The sequence below is a fragment of the Pyrgilauda ruficollis genome, unplaced genomic scaffold, assembly GCF_017590135.1.
Source record: "Pyrgilauda ruficollis isolate IOZ18807 unplaced genomic scaffold, ASM1759013v1 scaffold14, whole genome shotgun sequence".
In the NCBI taxonomy this organism is placed as follows: domain Eukaryota; kingdom Metazoa; phylum Chordata; class Aves; order Passeriformes; family Passeridae; genus Pyrgilauda; species Pyrgilauda ruficollis.
The window spans coordinates 5,315,539-5,338,445 of record NW_024512543.1 but is presented as its reverse complement, the minus strand read 5'-3'; the positions used below and the strand labels follow the sequence as shown (position 1 = coordinate 5,338,445).

The 22,907-nt window shown below is 36.4% G+C and overlaps 1 protein-coding gene across 8 annotated transcripts in view; it reads right to left on the bottom strand.

Annotated features, from left to right (window-relative positions):
• PCNX1 (pecanex 1) overlaps positions 1 to 22,907 on the bottom strand; it is an 89,765-nt gene that overhangs the window by 15,249 nt on the left and 51,609 nt on the right. For all 8 annotated transcript variants that reach the window (XM_041460144.1, XM_041460147.1, XM_041460148.1 and 5 more), the window contains 16 exons: positions 19,583 to 19,693; positions 19,032 to 19,123; positions 17,642 to 17,751; positions 15,946 to 16,051; positions 14,072 to 14,164; positions 12,403 to 12,553; positions 10,698 to 10,839; positions 9,177 to 9,354; positions 8,682 to 8,790; positions 7,960 to 8,089; positions 6,847 to 6,905; positions 5,847 to 6,062; positions 5,205 to 5,458; positions 4,046 to 4,276; positions 2,615 to 2,715; positions 1,278 to 1,428 (listed from right to left, as the gene is read on the bottom strand). In XM_041460144.1, the coding sequence (XP_041316078.1) occupies positions 1,278 to 1,428; positions 2,615 to 2,715; positions 4,046 to 4,276; positions 5,205 to 5,458; positions 5,847 to 6,062; positions 6,847 to 6,905; positions 7,960 to 8,089; positions 8,682 to 8,790; positions 9,177 to 9,354; positions 10,698 to 10,839; positions 12,403 to 12,553; positions 14,072 to 14,164; positions 15,946 to 16,051; positions 17,642 to 17,751; positions 19,032 to 19,123; positions 19,583 to 19,693 (2,234 nt within the window). The remainder of the gene's footprint in view (positions 1 to 1,277; positions 1,429 to 2,614; positions 2,716 to 4,045; positions 4,277 to 5,204; positions 5,459 to 5,846; positions 6,063 to 6,846; positions 6,906 to 7,959; positions 8,090 to 8,681; positions 8,791 to 9,176; positions 9,355 to 10,697; positions 10,840 to 12,402; positions 12,554 to 14,071; positions 14,165 to 15,945; positions 16,052 to 17,641; positions 17,752 to 19,031; positions 19,124 to 19,582; positions 19,694 to 22,907) is intronic.

The following is a 22,907-nucleotide window of genomic DNA, read 5'->3' as shown; positions in this document are numbered from 1 at the left end:
ACATTACTATAAAGACAACTTAACTTTACTGCCAGTCAAATAAAAACCGCAAAGCACAACACAAAACATAAAATCTGCAAGTTCAATTCAGTATTGAGTAAGAGTAGTTTCTAGGTAAAAAAGGATTCTGGTTAACAGCTAAATTTCCACACTGACTGAAGCCTGGGTATGTTGATGCACTGCAAGTGAATTAAATAGTCTTTCACAGATTAACAGAATAATGTTCAGAACTTGTATTTTTTTCCACTGTTAGCGTGATCTGTTTTTCTCTCACTCTTCATTCTTTGACTTCAATCAAACCCATTTTGCACAGCAACCCTCTGAGAACACTTAAGAGAGTTGTTCAAGTGGTACTTCTGCTGGTTTCAACAATGATTTGGTAATTATTCTGCTCTGCTGTATGTACTCCTATCACACACATTCTCCTAGATTCAGAAAGTTTGTGTTACGTGAATAAGTTAATTCAATCACTGCTAGTTTTGGGAGACTCCAGACTGCAATGAAGGCAAAAACAGAAACCATTAATTTTTAAACTGCAAGATTTGTTTACTTATTATGATTTTCAAGTAATCTATTCTTCCTGCCAGAAACCTTTATCATTAATTTTTAAACTGCAACTAAGATTTGTTTACTTATTATGATTTTCAAGTAATCTATTCTTCCTGAGAACCAACACTTCCCACCCCTTACAGAGTGCTTATCACTAAGTACATGTTTTCTTGTACTTGCTGAGTTGATACATGCACTGGACAGAATTTGAGATCATTCCTCTTCACCCACACTTCACTACAAAGACAAACTCTAATTTCAGCTTATGGAAAAGCAACCTTCTCATTCTCACCTGAAACCTGTGATTACAAAACTTCAAAGTAAAAAACAAGAAAAACAACTCCCACTGGAGGAGAGGACTATGCAGCTTTGAATGCATAACTTCTAAACCAATGTGTAGGGAGGGAAGAGGGAAAGTATCAGAGAAGCTGTTCATAAGGGAAATCTCTAGAGAGGTATGAAACAGGGCTTGACATGTTCTTTGATCTACAGTTAATGTAATTTTCAAGCTCTGAGCATAAACAGCATTCCCTTTTCCTCTGTACCACCTTCCACAAAAGCTGTAATAAATCAAATGACAAGACACAGTAGTCCCTCCTTTTCAGCAGTCAATTTCTATCACAGTCCTTTTATTCCCATCCTTTTTCCTTTCTCCCAGCCACTCATTTTTAAAAGAAAAAATGCACAAAAACAAAAAACTGGACACATCTTTCTGTGTAATCTCTCACTTGATGTAGCTTCAGTGACATCCGTATTCCAGGGACCACTACTTTCCTCAGCAGTTCCATGTCAGCAAAGATCCATTCATCTCTAATTGAAGATATACGGAAGTCACCCTTAAATAGGGCATGCAGGCCATACAAGAAGGATTCCAGGTTACTGTTGAGGGGGAAAAAAATGAAAACAACCCAAATATTAACAGAAGTACATATCCACAGTTATCATCACTGAAAAGAAACTACTGAGCTGCACAGAAAGGCACACAATTCTTCTCTACCAACGTAAGCTAAGACAGGGAAAGGATGTGTGTGTACAAAAATTTCATACAGAAGATGTCTACCTGCACTGAACAGGTAATGAACAAACTATACATGCAACAGACTATTTACATGGACTAAAGCAAACAAATATCATGAGGAGTGCCTGATTTCTTTTGAAGATTTTTAAAGGCAAAACTTTTCGGGGTATATAACACAACAGACCAATTAAAGAGGGTATCAACTTCAGCTGTCCATGCTTTATTACAAAATAAAAATGTTGTTAACTTTTCACACTTAAAAGGCACTGTTTTCAATTACTAAGCTAAGTTAAGAGTGAGGAATCATATATGCTCTGATGAATCTTGTAAATCCACATATACACAACATTCAAGAGGCAACTGGCTGGTACTTAGAGGAATTAATCAACAGTTGTCCTGAAATTGAAGTAGAACAGGTTTTATAGTCAGCATCCAGCCGACCAATAGCTTCCACATCCAATTATGCTTCTTTTCAAGCCATCACCTTGTGATTTCCTGAATCTTAAAGCTGTATTTTACATCTGCTTTCTAAAATTGAGGCTGTCAGTCTGCAAGAAAGTTGCCATATGACAACAGATTTGAACTGAAGATTTGTACAAAACACAACTGCTTGCTACAGAGCCACCTAAACTGTGATATTTACCACAATGGTCTCATCTAACATCCACCAAGACATATCAGTTTTCCATTTTAAAAAACTTTCCTCTTTTCCCCCTAACTTCCATATAGGACATCTAGTTGGTGCAAGAAATGGAGCTTACTTTTAGAACTCAGTTCTAAACTGGTCATAACCAGTCCTTATCCATACCAGAACTCCCATCTTGAATTAGCTCAGTAAAACAATATGCTTAGCTGCAAGTCCTCCCTCATTTGCTCTTCTTTAGTTACATTTCTCTGGCTGTTGTAATGAAGACAAGTTACATAGCACATTTGCCCAGTTTATGGTAAGATGCCATTAATTATCTATTTCTTCTATGAAAAGATACTCATCTAAGAACTCAGAGGGATTTTGAGGATAGGAAACTTAGAGCAACAACATTTTATTACCTAGACATATGATGTGAAGCTGTTCCCAATGCTCTCCGCCCCAGAACACACAGTCCATAACACAGTGTCACTAGGGGTGAGTCTTTACTTGAATCCAGTGGCTTGTAATAACAAAAGAAAAAATAAGTTAAGTGAATGGAAAAAAGAAATGGCCACTGCAAAGGAAGATTCTACAAGGAGTAAAAAGACCCAAACACAGCAGCTCTCAAGTGTGTGTATGTACCTACCACAGTAGTCACTCTTAAAAAAACAATTCTGATTCAAAGTCTGAGCAGGAGTTTTACAAGTATTTAAGAATACTTGCAAAGGTGAACACACATATATGACTATTTGAAATAAGAAACTGTAAGATAAACAGATGCATGCTACATTCCTCATGGTGTGTATCTTGCAGGCAAACTGCTGATCAGCTACATTACAGGGTTTAGACAAAATTATTTTCTGTGAATACAGTGGATTATCACCAGTTAGGAGTATTTAAGCCTGATTTACCTGACAACTTCCCTGACTACAGCTTTAGTCCAGGAGTTAGTTAGGGGAGACTTGCCCTCTGTTCAAGGCCAGCAGTATAGCCAGGGTATATAATGCCCTAGCAAATGGCATCATTCAATTAAGTGATTAAATCTGATTTTCAATACATATACAAAATATTTCATGTTCATTTCTTGGAGGGAAATAATTTTCTTTGGCTGTTGTTTGTCCTTTGACCACAGGACACTAAGACTTACCCCTTTTAAAATAGGCTTTAACTGATCTTTTACCTCCAAAGCAAAACTGAACCCTTAAGTCTTGGATCCCTCATTAAACAGATAAATTCCAATTATATTCCTGTCCCTTTAACCTCAATCAATTTCCATTTATTCTCAAAGGCAAAGCTATTTTAACATAGTTATTTTGTAAACAGTAAAGTCAAGGCATTCCTCAATTCCTCATTCCATACAAACATACTAACATCCTATTTAAAAGGTGGAAGGATTGTGGAAAAAAGGTTAAATGTAGGATGATTGTTTACACAAGCCAACAATTCCAGTGGTCCAAGGAAATGGTATTATGTGATCACTGAGAAAGGAGTGAGTCTAAGCTGGAAATAGGTATCTTGAGTTTTAGGGATTTTTGTTTTGTAGTTTTGTTTAAGTTAGGGTTGATTTGTGAACACTGATATCTAAGTACGAAACATCAATTCTGCAGACATACCCGTCTGCACGCAGATGTCTAAGATTCAACTGGTTGATCTGAGCTGGCAAATAAAATTCATTAATGAACTGGTTAAACCCATGCACTACTTACAGAACCTATTAAATTCACAACTCAGAACCAGAAGATCAAAATAATTTCAACCAAAATACTTTAACTATACATACTTGCTTTAAAAATCAGCATTAAACCCATCTTTTAGTCAAACCAACAGGAAAAAAGTGACACCATCCTTACCTTTTCTCTTCGAGAGCAGCAATATTCTATCCAGTTCAAATATATCATACAGAAGCTCTCTCGTGAGATCCCTGCCAGACGGTGGTCATAATCCTCATCAATATTGGGGTTAAATGTTGGGTCTACATCCACATAATTGCGGTCTGTGCACAGCCGCAGCCCCTCCTGCATTGTCTCGTTAGCTAACCATTCCTCTAACTTGGGGGATGTTGTGACATAATAGATGATTCCCTGGAACAGGAGCAGTTAAAAATGAGTCAACACTGCAATTTAAAAAAACCCCAGTCAGTTTCAACTTATTTGAATTTTTTTGGTGAAAATAAAAAGAACTGATACACAGTAGCAGTTATATTGCTCACAGGTACAACACATTTGCATAGAAAACACAATCCAGATGGTGTATAGGAGTATTTTTCAAAGACTGTCAGGATTTCTGTAGCCTACACTGAAGGAATAAGGAAAGAAAAAAAGGATGGGATAGGATCCTCACTGTAATTTTTGCAGAAAATAAATACGCAGAAATTTTATTTAGTTAACACAGAGGCTTAGATACAGAATTTCTAAAGAATTCTAAATTTTAAAAAAATCTAAAACACAAAACAGTTTAAGACTCCTGTGCTAGGGAACACAACTTGTGTGCATGTGTGAGTAAGTATCTCGGAAATATATTAACCTGAAAATTTTCAGCTCCCAAAGAGTGGCTTATGAAAAATCTCAATTAGTACACTGATTACCTGAAAGGATCTGAGGCTACAGTCATCTTAGAATTGAAAGGGCTTGTTTCTTTTTTAAGAACTAAAGATGGCTTTGGACAGCTTCTGAAGACCAAAGCAGCCTGGCTTTCTCTAAAGAAACAAACTAACCAACTGTCTTTTAAAACACAGCTATTGTATTTAGGTAACAGTTTTAAAGTTCCTATTCCAGCTTCAGCTAGGAGGTGTCCTCTCTCTGATCTGGAGTACAGGGTCATTGTCCTGCTTACGTGCTGGACTACTGAGTCACCATCAGTACAACAAACTGTCCTCCTTGCAGAAGGTGCTCATACATCTGTAATTATCACCTCACCCTATGATCCTCATGTGACAGACATTATGGGTTCAAAACACTGAGCAGTTCCCAGCCGGCCTCCCCCCACGGGCTGCACTGAGCCGAACCACACCTTCACATAGTAAGTGGTGAGAATTTTCCGGAGATCAAAGACTTGGAGCATGGAAGCTGCACTGTTGTCAGTGATGCTGTAACCCTCCAGAACATACTTTGTTACAAGCACTTCCCAAGCCAGCCAACGCTGCCCAAAGGCTGCATTAAAGGAAAGCATGTGAGGAAGGTGGCCTGGCTCACAGCAACAAAAACCTTCATCTTCCTCTACACCTTCAGTGATGGCCTCTACTTCTCGTTGCTGACAGTAAGTTCCTTAGGAGAAAACAGAGGAAGGCAGAAAAGAGTTGAATGCTTTACATGATTGCTTTGATGTGAACTTCTGTTTGGAAGACTTTAAAATGCAACCTATTTCCAATAAATTCTTTTAACACTAAGTGAACTATCTGTCAACAAACACAAAATATTTAGCTAGCTTAATTTATCACTCTAGGATCCCATTTTAGTTAGGTTTCACTAACAAGTAGCCACATTGCACTAAAACGGAAAGAGGGACTTGGCGTCAAGTGACAGGAGCATCAAGAGGCCCTGCAGCCCAGTTTCAAAGCAATTTATTAACAGGATAGAACTGAAAACAACTTCAGTTTCTGAAGTAGAAGCCTACTTTTTAGTGCAGACAGCTAAGGACATCTAAGACACTCACCTCTGAATTCAAGCCCCCTCAGCTGGAAGGTGACCAAGCCATTTCCTATCTCTATAAGGTGTACTAGTGCATTGAGGTAGTCAGAGGCTAGGATGAAGCAGTCCCCAGTACTGTAGTTTCCCCAGCGACCCAACAACAAGTCTCCACATAAGCTGTGCTGAAGGGAACGGGTTAAATGCTCATAGAAGATGGAATTCAGGTTGTTGTCATCTGAACCTGCAAGAAGATTGGATTTAGGTTATCTGAAATTGCAGAAAAACACCAAGCTTGAATGTCAATTATTACTTCACACTGAATCCTATCTTTTTCTTAATCACAATACTGTTTCAAGGTCATATTTTACCCCCGACATCCCCTTTTTTATGGGACAACTACTCCAAATGAATGCCAAGTAACATTTGTATTTTTAACCAAATTTTTTCATAGTCACTACTCCATTTTTCAAATTATTCCTTCAGTTCCACTCATGCACCTCCCATCAACCTATTCAAGATAATAAAGTGAAAAAGCAAATGGAGCACAGACATATCTCAGTGATGTCTGTTGTACTCATTACCAAGACATTGAGATACCCTCAAACACTACTTGGTACTTTTTAAATTACTGAAGAATAAAAAGCAAAACAGCTTAATGCCTGCTACAATTATAAATAAAAAGGTAAAGCAAGAACACAAACCTAAGAGTGAAATCAAAAAACTTACAGGAGAGCCTAAAGAATAAAGCAAGAAAGACAATGGAAGAAAAACTAACAGTAGACAGAGTGACAGATGTTGGGCATGGTTAGACAAGATCAGAGCACAAAGTGATCATGAATCCTACAAAAACCCAATAAAAAGCCATTTACATTTGAAAAAAAAAAAAGCCACTATAAGAAAACTCACCCCTAAAAGAAAAAAAAACAAAGAAACCCACCAACCCCCTTCCCAAATGGCCCCACCGCCAAAAAAACAGCCCCCCAAAAACTCCAAACCAGCTACCAAAATCCAGCTAGGAGAGCTACCTGGATTCCGATCCAGCTGCGAAGCCAGTCTAGTATTTGAATGATCCACACGTTTTGTGCTGAAAAGAATAAAATAAAGCATACTAAATACAAAATACATTACTGCAAGAATGTCTGAGAAAAGAAACTACTAATATAGTGTTCAATATTACCAGTGAAATAGTTTCATGAAGTTATTTTAAAATAATTTTATATGTATATTTTCTGCTCTTCTCATACACAAAAGTATTTTATGTGTATGATAGCATTATAATGCCTAATAAAGTTTGTCCACAGTAAACAGACATGCAATAATCTTGCACTTCAGATGAAAGTGCATACATTTTCTTAGGTATCAAAGTTTTAGATGTGAGAATAAATTAAAACCAATTAAATCAGTCCAGCTAACATTTCAGTAGACTTTAGTGAAAGATTAATTTTTAGACAGTTCTTTCATTATCTGAAATTACAACTATAATGCTTTAATCTAAGATTTGGAACATTAAATTTTAAACTGTTCTAATATTAAAAGGGAAATAAGAAATACCAGAAATATCCGTTCAACTTGTCCTACACTTTTTATATAAGATTTTATTAGTCTGATACACTATCAGCAAAAGGGAGCTTAAGAGAAATAAAACAAAAAGAAACATTCTGACCTGAAGATTATTTTACTACTGATCCCACCTTGAACAAAAAAACACTTACTTTGAAATATTTTTGTATTAAGTCAGCCAGTTCTGCTGTGAGCAGAACAATAATGAGCACAGGTAAAATACACCTATGAACTGTTCCCCAAAACCTTTTTATACATAAACTCACTTTCTGATTAAAATTGCACTTCACAATACCATAAATTCCATGTTTAAAACCAGCAGAATGGCATACCGCTATGTAGAAATTGCTTAAGCAGCTGAGGCAAATAATCCTAGTGTAAAAAACAGCTGCTACAATATTTCAGAAACAAGTTCAGTGAAAACTTTCAGTGCTTTATACTAGTTTTCTCTGGGGGAAAACAACAGCAGAAATTCACAAGTTAAAAAAAACCCAACCAAACAAACACCCCAAACCAACATTTCAGACATACCTAGTCTATTAAAAACAAATTATTTAAAACTTGATTGTTTCACCTACTTGTAGTCTCTTTCCCAGAATTTGACAGGCCTGGCATATGAAGTGATGAATATTGCACTTCCCAGAAAAGGATTCAGTGGAGTAGAGAAGAAAGCTGACACAACTGCTTGGACAAACAACATGGCAGAATCTGTAGGATAAGAGAATTAAGGAAAGCAAAGCAACAACTACTGTTTTTTAGCTTCTGTGATTGTGATCAATACAGACAGTAACACCAATGAAGAGCAAAACAAGACCTCTATGAATTTCTATGCAGCAAAGATGTTTGTAATATTTCCAGCTATAAGGGAAATATTTTTAAAAACAGAAATAGATGGAAATCTGGCACTAGACACGACAGTCATTCCTAAAAATTCAGCTGAAAACACTAACTCAACACTCCATTCAAACCAGCCTACTGAAGTGTAAAATGAAAACGCAAGGACTAAAACCATAATGAGTGACTCCTGTAAAAGGGAATGACTATCAAAAGAAAAATAATGTGATTTTCAGAATTATTTATGGTCCATGTTTTTTTACATCAGGATGCTATTCCTGCTATTACCATATAATTCATAGCATTGTAACAAGGCAGAAAGTGTGCACAGCTTCTTTGTAAATACTCACTACACAAACCTGTTCCTTCAGCAGTTTTACCCCATAACACAGAATCCATTATAATGCAGTACTCAGAAGTTATAAATACATGACTTCAGAAGAAGGTTTGCATTTTCAAAGGATACGTGGCACAGCAAAGGGCTGGGCAAAAGCATGGAAGGCAGACCCCCACGTGATCTGCCAGGGAGCAATGTAGGTATATACAAATCTCAATTTATAAAAGAGTTCCCAAAGCTACAGGGGGGAAAAAGAGAAAAACAATTCAGTATTTTCACCAACAATCAACATGCCTTGCATCCTGGGAATTTACTGGTTATCCTAGAGGTCTTACTGATCTACCAGAAGCTTTGAGACTTCAAAAAAAGATGTCATTATAAAAGCAAGTAACATAAGATGCACTTGATTGTTTTACATACAAACTCATGAGATGTTTAGAAAGCTGCATATGGTTTCTCAAGCCAACATAAACACTTTGGGAAAGAGAAGTCTTAACTGCCTTACAGCATATCTATTACAGTACAAAAGACTGAGAATCTGCAAGATTACCTATCAGATAGGACTATCCATCTGTTTTCCCCTTTGGATGAACTGAAACACCTAAAAATAGAGTTAAAAGTTACCTTGCTGAAGAGTATGGACATGAAGAAGAGATCTAGCAGCATGGTCTCAGTAAAACTTTTGTAATCAAAAGTAAAGAAGAGCACTGTGAAAATAACAGTGACATACTGGCACGTTGGGCTACTGAATGATGAACGCAGTAACTTCAAGCCAGCTATTGTGATCATTAAAGCACCCAACCTGTGTAAGGAAGTCACACAAAACAGTTATTACCTGTTACCTGAAAGGGGTTTAAAGACCACTTAAGCTGTGCTGTCATGCAATACCAATCTTTTCAAACTTTGCTTTTGGAACTGGGGGCAAGAGGTGTTAATGATTTGTTGTTTTTTTTTAAAGACAACTTCTGATTTTTTTTTTTAAAAAAAGGTTACTATCTAAATCTTTTCATCAGTACTCTTAAGCCAATCAATGTTCAAGATTATTTCTAAGCATACCGCTAAAAACAAAAATAAATTAGAAGACGAAATATCCTTCATGGTCTGAAGAGAAACCTGGTCTTTAATTTAGGTTATGAATACTAAAATGCAAAAATGATAGATTAATCATCAAGAGGATGTTAATGAACACTGGATTATCATTTCCTGCATGACTATATTGCTCTAATTTCTACTGAGGGAACAGCAATTTTTTTCAGACATAGCAACTGACATATCAAAGGGTTATTAAAAAAAGAAGTTAAAGTAACATAATGGCAACATTACCCCCAAAGGTCTCATAGTGACTGTGATAATGAGCCCAAAGCAAGAACTTACTAGATGCAAGGATTAAAATTAAGAAAGCCAAAAAAGCCACACACCACCCTACAAAACTAATCTAACAACTTGCCTCCCAAAATATTTTCTGTTTAGTTTCAATATTTATACTCTTTTGTTCTAAATGAATAGAATTTCAAATCCAAAAAAGACACCTGGTTACTGTTTCTTGGAGGCAAAAAATGCAGGGTTTATTACTGAGCTATCATTTGCTGAGACAGTCAGATACACTGCTCAAGGGATTACAACTAAGACTCAATTTAAGAAGCGATATGCAATTCCATCTGGATATGGATTATACTTAGGGGCTAGGAAGCCTGGGGAATTCCTTGATGAGAGAAGAAAGGGGCAGAGGGGCAGCACACTGGCACATCAACTCAGAGAACAAGTCTGAAATTTACACCTGATAAACTACCAGAACATATCAACACTATCTTGACATTGCCATCTGGATAATCATATTATAGACTCTGTAGTTCAACAAGCAAACTTATTGCAGTACTAGGTAATTCCACAACATGTCATCTTCACAGTAGATGCTAGGAGTTGAATGACTTATCTTTGCAGGAGTGTCCTGTTTAACAGTGTAATACTCCAATCAGTTAGCTTTATACAAGCTTTCAAATAAAGAAAAGCTTTATTTATTCCTTGCCTTACTCCTAAGACAATCCCATTAAGGTGTTCTGTCTTCCCATTAACGCCAGAAGTCACTATTTCATTTCCTACCACAGCAGACATACTCAGGATTACTCAATAGCCTTTTCTACTTACTCAGTATCCAGTTTCTTTGGACTAGCAATATTCTTAGCGCTGCTACTAAGCTCATTGAGGACTATCAGTGGATAGATAACATTCTTCTCTACAAAAAGGAGCCAAATGTGAAGCTTCTCAAACCACATAACATGCGCAGCATCTGTAAAGATATATTAAAAAGAAGAAATCAGATGGCACTGTGAAATCAAAAATGTCTAGGTTACAAAATAAAGACTCTTCATCCCATCAGCTCGGAATAACTGGTTTCTTACAATGGACTTTGGTAGCTTTATTTAAGCAAAATAAAGAGAAGTTCCTGTCAGTAGTGCCAGTAGAGTTTTTGCACTGTTCACACAACAACAGAACAGTTGGCAAGCTACTAGCTTACTGTACGCAGAAGGAAACAAACTGGGTTCCACCTCTTCAATAATTTCAACATTGCTATTGGTGAAGCTGTTTGAAATTATGCCCTTTATCTCACACAAAAAGATATTTTTCAACCCTATTCAATCTGAAGGACTCCTGGTTTACAAGACTACAATACAGAAGAGCCTATGTAACCTGCCAACACAAATGTCTGTCACTTGAGCAAGTTCTTTTAAACTTCTACAAGAATTTTAAGGTGTGTTTCAAATTATTGCAAATTAAGATTAAAAAAAATTGTTCTACAATATAGGCTAGAAGATTTAATGTCAAAAGTTGTGGTAAACATTGATGCATACATAAAGGGCACCAACTATAGCTTTTCTAGTTTTACAGACTAAAGACTTAAGGCATACAGTTGCACTTTTTACTTCCAGATAAAGTCTGACATCATACTACAATTGCTATTCATTTTATCCATCTTTACATGCAGTCACTGGGAAAAAAATCCCACAAGTTAGACATCAATGAAAAGACCACACTGAATGGCTGCTACAAAGGTAGAAAGTTTGCAAATCAGTTCTGGTAATTCACTGCTCCTGAAAGCAGCAGAATGCTCTCTTGTTTTGATAGGTATTTCAAAAGAAAAACCAAAATAGTTTCAGTTGTTTCCAAGGCAGTTTAGACAGGAGTTTCTTAAGTCCAGTGTTAACAATAAAAACATTCCAACAGTGAAGTCCCCACAATCTACCACAACATTCTGGAAAACTGATAAACAGTTTAACTTCATCTTTTCTGCATTTCTGGGGAAAGATTCCAAGAAAACATAGGCTTTAGCACAAGCTGCAAGCACATATCTATGCAGATCAAGTTGTAAGACTGGTTCCTTGGTGTCTTCATCTATCAGTTGACCACTCACGCTATTTTCTGTTGTTAAACATGTCAACAATACTATTAAAAACCAAACCAGTGCCAGGATCAAGTCTCCACCAGCATTCACCACAGCTAATCCTCTAAAACATCTGAAAGTTTGCTATGTTGAGGAAATACATAGTGAAACACACTTGATTTTGATGAAAAATCATTGAGGCAATCACAAGCACAAACTTTGCCACTCAAGATTTTGAAGACTATGTTTTAATGGAACTGCTCTGAGATAATGTTAACACTCACATCATCATCAGTTAAGAGATACATAAAATGTCACGGAATCAAAGCATGAGGAACTGACAAACAAATACATTTATAGATCATATGTAATGAAATTCCCGTGGTGAGAAGAGATAAAGAATATCAGTAGGTAACACAAATTGGTCAGCAGCTACAGCAAGTTCAAGGAAGTGTTACAGACAATACTTACTCCGGACTTCAAACTGATGGTATTCCTTGGTTTTCAGCAGCGGGTGAGAAAAGCAATGCCAAGGAAGCTGCTTTCGGAGCTGAGGCAGAACATAATGGGTCACAAAGCCCACCGTACCCACCAATGCATAGAGAACATAACTTAAAATAGGCTAAAAAGAAGAATTGAAGACATTAAGTTTTGTGTTTTATAAACAAAATAAAATATTACTTTGCTAGTGTATTTTCCAGCATATGGGCAGGTGCTCCTGCAATACTAATGTATCTCTTCACGAGAAACTGTACTACCAATTTTAAGATAAAACAAGAAACCCTGTGAGAAAAAAAAAACCCCTTCGTATCTAACAAATTTTCACTAAGCTGAAACGTACTTTCAAGTAAAAATAGTACACCAATATTCGGTCCATTGCTTCTGACCCATATGCATTTCATTTTATAAAGGTATTATTCTCTAAAGGCTGAACCCAATTTACATTTCCATCTGCTAGATAAAAGGAAGTATAAGCAAATCATTAGTTTCACATTCACTTGAGAAGGTAAGAAGCCTCCCACAAGACCAATCCCTTCCACAGAAGTCAAAAAATATTGTACAATTAACAAGGGATGATGGTTGGATTTCACAATATTGCTTTCTACACATTAACACTTTCTCTAAATTTCTATGTAAGTCTAGATAATTGCAAAACTGTGGTTGCATTATCTTGTCATAAGCTCTTTGTGAGTTCCATGAACCCCAAATCTACTGAAACATACAACTGGTGAAGAGCATACAGCCAAGTCTCTCAAACATGGAGGAAAGCAACATTCAGGCGGAGTGCTGAAATCCAGCTATACAATAATAGAAGGGATAGTTTCCTCAGAAAACACAAGTACACTTAAATAATGCTCTTCACCACAAAGACAAGAAATTACCTAAATGCATATGCTTTTTTAAATTAGTTTATTACTTTAACTTGCATGTATTCTACAACACATGCCAGAAATTTTCATTTTCATTAGCCTTTACATAAGGCTATTCATAAGCTAGTCAATGGTTCCATAATAGGAATACCAAAATAAGAAACTCACTAACTGCAGCTCTTGAGGGAAATGCTTTACTTAAACTGAAGCACAGGATTTAGTCCCATGCCATTATCATCAAGAGCTACAGACACAAATTAGAAGTAGCCAAAGCACTAGCTACAGTGACAAGTCAAAAACTTGAAACTCAAATGATCTTTAAAGTCCTGTAAATAATCATCCCAGTAAAGTCTTACTACCCTATACTATAGTCTACAAAGAGCCATGCCAGCATGGAACTGCTGAGTCAAGGTTCAGCCCCTCAAACTTTAAGCACTAAACATTTTAAACATTTTTTTGAGTTTCATTTTTCCTTATTTCAAAACAATTCTGACACTATTTGAGATTGATGACTCAAAAGAGGATGTTCTGTGTGAGAGGCTAAAATGTAAGTCTAAAACATAGGACGAAACTAGGAAAGAGCTAAGGAAGATGAACTTTTGTGCACCTAAAAGTGAAGACCTTCAGTCAGTCATGTACTTATCACTCTGTATGTTTAAATACCATCTAAAATTAGCCAGAAGACTCAGTGAACTACCAGAATACACTTTAGATCACACCACAGTATTTGCATACAGAAGGCAAATTGAAGACACGAGGCAACGTCTTACCTGTAAAACTGTAAATACTGTACTGACGTGAATTGCAAAATAGAGGACACCAATGACTATACACACTATCAGGTCAGACTGCAATCGTTCACTCTGTGGAGTCAAAATAAAATAATTTTAGAAAATACCTGCTTTGACTGACCTCTTAGAATCACTGAAGTTGGAAAATATCCCCAAGATAGAGTGTAGCCTTTCAATACCTGCTTAATACACAAGTGCAGTAACACTGAAACTGATTAAAGATTTTTTAATTACGATAGTGTTAACTACTTCCAACTGAAGTTATTTGAAATTTCACAAGATAAACCTTACAGCTAAGAGCATCAGTTCAGCTAAGTGAAAGGGAAAGACTCATAGTGGGGCAATACAGATCAAGATATCAAATGTATTCTCTAATCCTGGACTGTGAGGTGATGTAAGGATGCCCTGATGAAAGCACCGGAAGGGACAATCAAATTTCCCATTTATAATCTAAGAAGTGTTTAAGCTAACGGGCAATTTAGAGCTGGAAGAATGCTGCCGAGGCCGAGCTACCAACCAGGTGAAACAATCAGGCTCTTTAACCCTTTTCTGCCTTCTTTGCAGAAGGGTACAGGAGATCTTTGGAATGACACCCAGGAACGAATCTGAATTTTCCATTACTCCTAAACAATGAAAACAAGCCATTGATACCGGCAAGCCCCGCCTCAAGACTAGTAATGCCAGGCTCAGCCACAAGGGGGCAATGCGTACTTAGGGCCCTTGCAAGTCGAAGCCTCAAGTTTAGGCTTGCTCCCACTCTGTAAAAACAGCATCAATATTTCCAGCCCAGAAAATCATTACAGGATTATCTACTCCAAAATTGGCCAAATAATTACACATAGCAATTATTGCTGCAAAGCCTTAACTTCTTGGGCTACAACTTACTGGTTTTTTAATCAGTTGTCCTGATTTTAAAAACCACAGTAAGAAAGACTATCAAAATCCTCAGCTCCTCTGCCCCCTTGGAGACTAACACCACAGCCTGAGAGCTAAAGAGGAGCTTGCAGCTCCTGTGGTAACTCCTTCCTGCTAAATGTTAAAATAATTGCAGTTTCTCTGCTCTAAATATTTATTTGCAGTTTCCACACTCTGCACCTCATCATGCTTCTAAGCGCTGTATTACGAAAAACCCAACTATACAGCTCAGCCTAAAGCTGAGCCCTACACAAAGCTAAATGAATATTCAGCCTTCTTTTGTACAAGTTAAACATACTAAGTTTCTTAAGTCTCTTACTTATAGCTACATTGTGTCATAAAGAATAATGTTTAAATATTCCTACTTCCATAAATATTTAGAGTGCATTTGTACTAAAAATTCAAAGCAGTGTTTAAGTAAATGGAAAGGTTACATTTGCTTCCAAAGAAAGCAAACAACAAAACAATTTAGACCACCCAAACAAACCACAAAAACCCCCAAAATACTTTCAATTTTTAATTTCCATTTCTGGAACAGCAAGCACAAAGCTCTTCCTCACAATTATTAGAAAGACTGTGTTAATATAGTTTTGCCACCATTAACTCTTTCCCACTAACTTCTACACAAAAAACAAACGTCATCTATTATTATCCATGAGATAAAAGAAGATCCTGAGTGATACTTCACTGTATCCACACTAGGGAATTCTAACTCTCTCTGCTTTTAAATAACTTAAAATTGCAATATCAGCATTATACTCCCAGGTGTAGCACATGAGTTCAGCTGCAGATTGAAAGGAAATGCTGGAAATCCACCGTAACTAGAACCATGCTAAGCGACAAGTGTGATCTAAGCAAGATCTGGACGGATGATATATAAACCAGCACAAAGCAAATGCTTAAATAGAATTAAAAAAATAATAAAAAAGCCTACTTACCACAGAGTTTCTAAGCTTCTCAGGTAAAGGATCTTTTACTTCAGACAGAGGATCTTCAGGGTTTTTGTCTTCAGAATTAGGAAAAAATTTTGATTGCACTAAAGAGCTTAAAAGAAAGACAAAAAAATCCCACTGAAAAGCATGTATTGTTCTATGTGGTTTTATAATAATAACAGAGTCAGAAGTTCTATTACATATTGACCACAAAAAATTAATTTTGGCACATCAGTGCTTTCACATAGCTGAGTGAAATTACAGAGATTTCAACTTTATGAAAGAATTAGTTCTCTGTTGTACAGAACAGTGACTATTAAAGAGCAGCAGCCAGATGTTCAAACTGCAGTTTCTCTAGTAGCAGCAGCACAGGAGTAATTGAACAAAAATTGAATTTTAAGTGAAATCTAGCATTCGTGAAACAGAACTTGAACTCATAAATAACTGAACAGAAATGTGCAAAATTTGGAAGTAGTCTATTAGGCAATGCCATTTAAAAAACCATGAATTCTTTGGTTTAATTCAACAGCAACGACAAAAGAAACCTATTCTAACCTGTTTAATTAATGAATTAGCCATGCTGACCAAACTTCTAAATTCTTAGCAGGCCTTGCTGACACTAAAGCTCAAAAACCTTACACCTAAGCTTTTAGAAGCCTATGTGCATTGTTACTAGTCATAACAAGCTGTCTTGCAACCTCTCAGTGTGATTTCTTTTACAGCACCCTATACAGTGCAGAAACATTATTTCATTTTATGGACAGGAAGATCACTAGATCTGAATGGGCCCTACATCTTCAAAGGAAATGACATATTGCAATGTAGTACAATGCTTAACCGTGCCACAGTCAAACATGACCATCCAGGCTTTAGTTTTTCGAAAAAGCAAAAGAACAAGTATCCAGGGAAAAGAACCTCATATCAGCTGAACTAAGAGTAATTGGACAAGGTTTAGTGGTCAACCCAAAGATAAGAAATTTCCTCTAGTGTAAACACTCATGAATCATTAGTTTTGTTGTTCACAGAGGAGGTCCTTCACTATTTACCCCAAGCCAACATTATGGCTACGTTTAAATCCAAGTTCAAGCTCTGCTTCACCTAGGTATGTGGCTGAGCTATTATTGGCTATTCTGCGGGAGGTGCTTCTCCTGCTGGAACTATTTTGTTTTACATGTATCATTATTAACTGAATGAAACACCCTCAGCATCAGATCTCTACTCCAGCAGAGAATAACATGAATACCTGTTTCCATATGCTATATGGGAATACTCATCATGAAAACATATCCTTATAATTTAGCATAATTATTTGAACAAGTGCTTCGAGCACACATTCAATATAAGAATATATCAACAAATGAAGTGGAAGTATTCAAGAAGTCCCCCAGCTTAAACCAGTGCCTTGAGCACCTCTTTAAACACAAAAAGATGGCACCTGACTGACATTTTGAAGAAAATCAGCTGGCAGTTAAATCAGATTTTGGCATGTAAGTGATTTATCAGAAGTCACAAAAAAGGTCATTGTTAGAGAAGGAACTGGATGGAAAATGTGAGAATTTCTAACTGTTGAACCAAGAATACACTGGTTTTGATTAGTGCTGGTGAGTACAAGTTCAAACACTACTAAGTAGTAACATTATTTGTATTTTTTCCTTGCAACTTGCTTCTTCATTGAGGAAGAGATACAAACTGAGTCACTTACAAAAGTACAGAAGGGTCACTGCTTTGTCTGCTGAGATGATACGATATTGCCACTAACAAACCACAAAATATGGAGAAGAGAACTGGAATATGCTGCCCATCCCAGGAATCCTGGAGACAGAAACAACATGTTACTAAAAAGGAGACAAAGTACACACCACTTTACCTGACATACAAGAATTATGTATATCACAGAGAACGGAGAAATTAACTACAAGTCCACAAAAATAAACCAGGGTTTTTTGTACAAAAATATTGCTCCATCTTTACCTATGTCTAATTATAGATCAGAAACTCTAGCACAGTGTACATCCCTCAAGTCTGCACCATCTTAATCATTAAACAGTCATTATTTCTCATAACCTTTATGAAGCATTTCCTGCATTCTTTGAGATCACAGGCTCTTAAGAGCTGTATTTAGTCACTTCTTAATTTTGAATATTACATGTATTCAACTCAAGATTTATTTTTCCTAATATGCTGAATGCAGATTAAACAGTGGCTTTATTTGGGTTTTCCTGATCTGCACTGGATCTACAAAGATGAAAGAGTTATTCCTTGCTAAAGCTTGTTTGTCTTAAATGGATGTGTTTACCAAAGGCTAATGAGACAAGTGCACAAATTCTCAGAAAGCTAATGATGTCCTGCAGGTGATAGTATCATGGGAGTAACCCCTCCAGGAACTTTCTACTCTCTGTGATGAAATGGAAAAGCCAGCTAACTCTGAGTTGGACCCCCACATACTACAATTCATTGTAAACTGAGCATGTCTGATTACTGACAAACACCTGAAATGAATAAACAGAACCAGCATCACACTCCATACTGTTTCCAAACAACATTTCAAGCAAGGAAAACAGGGTGGGTGTGGGGCGATGCATGGGTGTTCCTTGACAAGCTAACTCTTAAACTCTCCCCTTCTGATAGGCACATATCTCCACTTTAACACTACAAACTATTTTTTTCGTTTCTTCTCAAATAAATATTAATTAGAAAATACTATTTCACTTGTGCAGCACCAGAAAAAACTTACACGAGCCACGCTGAGAGGTTAACATACAAGTACATGCAGACTCTGCTAGAAACAAGTCACTTGCATGATATTTTCAAGAATTGATGTAGAATGGAAATGATGGTAAATGTCATGTGTTTTCAATCAAAAAAAAAGCCCATTAGAGCAGGCACAAATCACACACCTTTTAAAAGCAAAAAAATCTACTTTGTTCCTGCATTACATCTGCTCTATTGACATCACAGCTGAGCAAGAATACAACCCTACTAAATCAAACTAGTATTTCTAGTTCAGTAGTTGCATACTTTAGTTACTTAATACAGAAGGAAGCAGAGAACAAACCCTAAAATACATTTACTGCGCATAAAGTTTTTCTCACCTTCAGGGCACCATAGCACAGTCCATACAACAATGCAACTGCCACAATACTACAGATAAAACTGTAAAGTGCTGCAAGCAGGCTTGTGGTAGCTGAAATAGAAATGAAAAGAAAAAACATGGTTATCTTCTCAAGTTAGAATACAAAATACTTCAATTTGTTTAAGGTATCAGCCCTCTAGTTTCCTCTGATGGAAAAAAAAGGGAATTGAAACCAGAGCAGCTACTTGCATTTTCCCTTAAAATAATTTTTATTAAAGCATTTTTTTGTGGCTTCTTTAATCTCCTTAGTTATTGAACAGCTTTACCATAGGAATAGTTAACTACAATAGAAACCAGTTGACGAAGAAGTGACAAACTTACTAGGCCAGTAATTCTATTTCTCAAAAATCAATCAGAAGACTTTTAGGCTTTTTAAAAAACACAATTAAAGTATTCTATGTTTAGAGGGTAGGAATGAAAATAGTGTAGCCACTAAATTTTTTAACTAAGATAGTGATCTTGGCTGCTCCATATCTCATACTTTTGCCACTGAAAAAACACAACACTCACCATTGCCACCAAAGACATGAATGTCCAGCTGTTCACAGAGATACATCACAAATGTATTCACCTGAGGCAGGAGACCAATGAAGAATACTATAGGGAAACATAGTGTAAACACTACAGAAAAAAAAAAAGTTTAAAGTGGTGAATATGAAAAAAATAGCATGGTAAGACATTTTTCAGTTTAAGTTCTAGGGTATCACACACCCCATTTTAACCCAACATCACTTAAGTATTTCTATTATAAATTTCTAAGGAAAATACACATTATGTAAAGTCCTACTTCACAGTGACTCAGAACTGGCTGAATACAGAGGTCATACAAATCAATAGTATTTTCCTTTTAATTGCTGTAGACATGGACACAAGGCAATTCAGGCTTTCCATTTTTATTTAGCAAAGATCAGCCAGGAGTGTTCACAGATTAGACTTGTAAGTTTTCACTCACTGTAACTAAGACTTACCCAAGCCTAACTGCCCATCTGGAGTTGCAGGAGCAACCTAACACCAGCCATTCTGACATAAGGGAGGCCAAGCACTCCACCTCCAGGTTTTCTGCTACTAGTATCTGACAAGTTTACCCAAATTCCCACACCACTTCTGAACATTCTAATCCTAAATGATGGGTTTTCTGTTTGGGTTTTTTTAACAAGAACAGACAACTGTATGAATCATGAGATCACCTGCAAATTAGAGGATTTCAGAACACAAAGATAAATGAATGCCACCTAATTTCAATACAGAAAATGGTTATGTCTCCACCTGTACAAATAATTTACTTTCCATCCTAAAGAATAAAAGATGTAGAAATAATCTACACATGTTCAGATATAGTAGTTCAGATCTAATTCACATGCAACAGCATATTATAAGTTCTAAGTTCTAAAGGATAGAAGGATCAAGTAACAAAAATAACCCTAGTAGACACAATCTGGCAGTTTAGGCAGGATTTTCTACCATCTTATTGACTTGTAGCTTCAGTGACCAAAAGAAGAAACAGACTTTAAAGTAACTTGTAAAGCACCACAAATGTAATTTTCTGATTTTAAATGCCCAGAATGGTTGGACACTGAAGGACATCACATGAGAAATATCTACAGTGAGATAGATAATGAGAATCTGATTCTTTTTCCCTACTCCATAGCAATGCTAAACAACAATATAATTCAAAAACATGCAGGTTGCAAGCCTGGGAAAAACACTGAATCCTGTATTTTTACTGACACTAGTTAGGAAATATACGACTACAGACCAGCTCTTCAATAACTGAAGAAAATATTTATCAGACTTCTCAAGTCAAACCTCTATTTCAAATCATTACTCAAGGAAGACAACACAGAGGGCAAATACAGTGTCCTGTCACTGACAGGTTAAAAAGTTGTTTCCCAAAAGTCTGTAAGTTAGACTACCTTGGGCCCATTGGGAACAAAATTACTACAGAGATCTGGGAATACACGATTTTTAAAGACTAGTCCAACAAAAAGCCAGTATTTATGATGCTTTTACAATCCATAACATCCTTGTTTTCTAACAGTGACCAAGTAGGTGAAAAGATAAAATTATTATAAATGTGGACTAGATTTAGAGCAATTCATTAAGTGCAACAGGTGGGACACAAAATAAAGCATTTATGCTAGTCCTCACTTGTCTGTTGGCAAGGAGACAACATTTACTTTATCTAAATACAAAGTTCACCTTGCCCTGTACCTGTTTCTTCCAGTTGCTTTGCCTGAACACAGGAAAAAAGGCACCTGAGATTTTTACCTAACAAAGTATGTTTGCTAGCAGCCAGCCTGGTCTGCAGTACACACAAAGCTTTTTGAAACAGTGCTTCAGCAACATGAAGAGCTGCTCTAAGGGCAAGTGTTATCACATGCGGGGTGGGGTGGCATGTACAGCACAGGTTGGCAGGGTGGTTTTTTGGTGTGGTGTTTTATCATGTTGGTTTTTGGGGTTTTGCTTTGGGTTTGGTTTCAGTTTTTTATTGTTGGGGTGTTGTTTTGTTTTTCTGGTTTTTTTTTTTTAAAGTAGAGTAAGTTGTTCTGGTAATCTGATTTTTTAATTGGAAGAGCTGCTAAGAAATATAAACCACATATGCTGCTGCAAGACACCTGAGAAGAACAGTAAAATACACAAGGATCAAAACCCACTTAGAACTTTTAAACTAAGAAGTTTTAAAAGCTAATGCCAAGATGGACATGGCCTGGTGAAAATGTCACCATATCTTTTAAAACTGCTGAAGACTCACTCTTCAGTACTTTTTAAAAGTAGTTCACTTCCACAGGAGGACATACCACCTACATGTATATTTATGTATTATCTTAGGGAGATGTGGGTATATGTTATGGTAGTAACTCCTCATGGCAGAAAAGGGAAGAAAATACTTCCAAAACTGACTGAGCATTATCAAGAGAACTTAAGTTAGTTTTGTATCGTGAATGAGTCAAAAGTATCTTCTATCTTCTTTTTTTTATTACTCACACAGAATTAAGTATGCCAGTACATGAAGGGAATCAAAGAATTTGTTCAAAAAGCACCTTTGAAAATGTCTGGACAATTTCTGTTCATAAATATGCAGCTTAGACATTTTCCCTCTGGGCATTTAAATCCAGAGTTATTAGCAGAGAAAGTTGAAGAAGGAAGCAGAATGAGGCATAAAATACAAGATGTTCCTAAAATCAAGTAATAACAACTAACACCCAAAATGCTTCAGTCACTAATTCTTATTAATAAATTAAAATTTTTTAAAACCCACACTGAAACAAAGTTCTCATTTTTCTTGGACAGAAAATGGTCTGGGGGCACGGAGATGTAACATTTAAATGTCGGAGTCTTTCACAAACAGGTATTTTGATACAACTGAAAAGCAACTGCATTCAGTTTAGATGAATTCTTACAGGTTTTCTTACCCCACCCAAAGCAGGGATCCGTAGAAGATCATCCAAATAACTCTGCTCCATTAAAGCAATACACAAAGTTCCCATGATAAGATGGTCTTCAAATGTTTATGTCTGTCTCTCCTTTCTATGGGCTCTGTTTGAGACTACAGGGCTGTTATTATTTTCATAACAGGGGAAAGGATTGTTGTTTTGGGCTTTATGCTGTTTGTTTTTTCATTAGATTTAGGGGGGTAATGGAGTTAAATGTCATCAGTATTTTTTATGCACTGTGCTGCTCAGAAAACAATGAGATTACCTCAAAATGGAAATGCAGCTCAAAAATTGTATTTTTGGTATTGCTGATAGGCCTGTTCTGAGAAGAAGCACATTAAATAAGATTTAACCTGTGTATAATGTTTTTTAAAATTGTGTATGTACTGTTCTGCCCAATT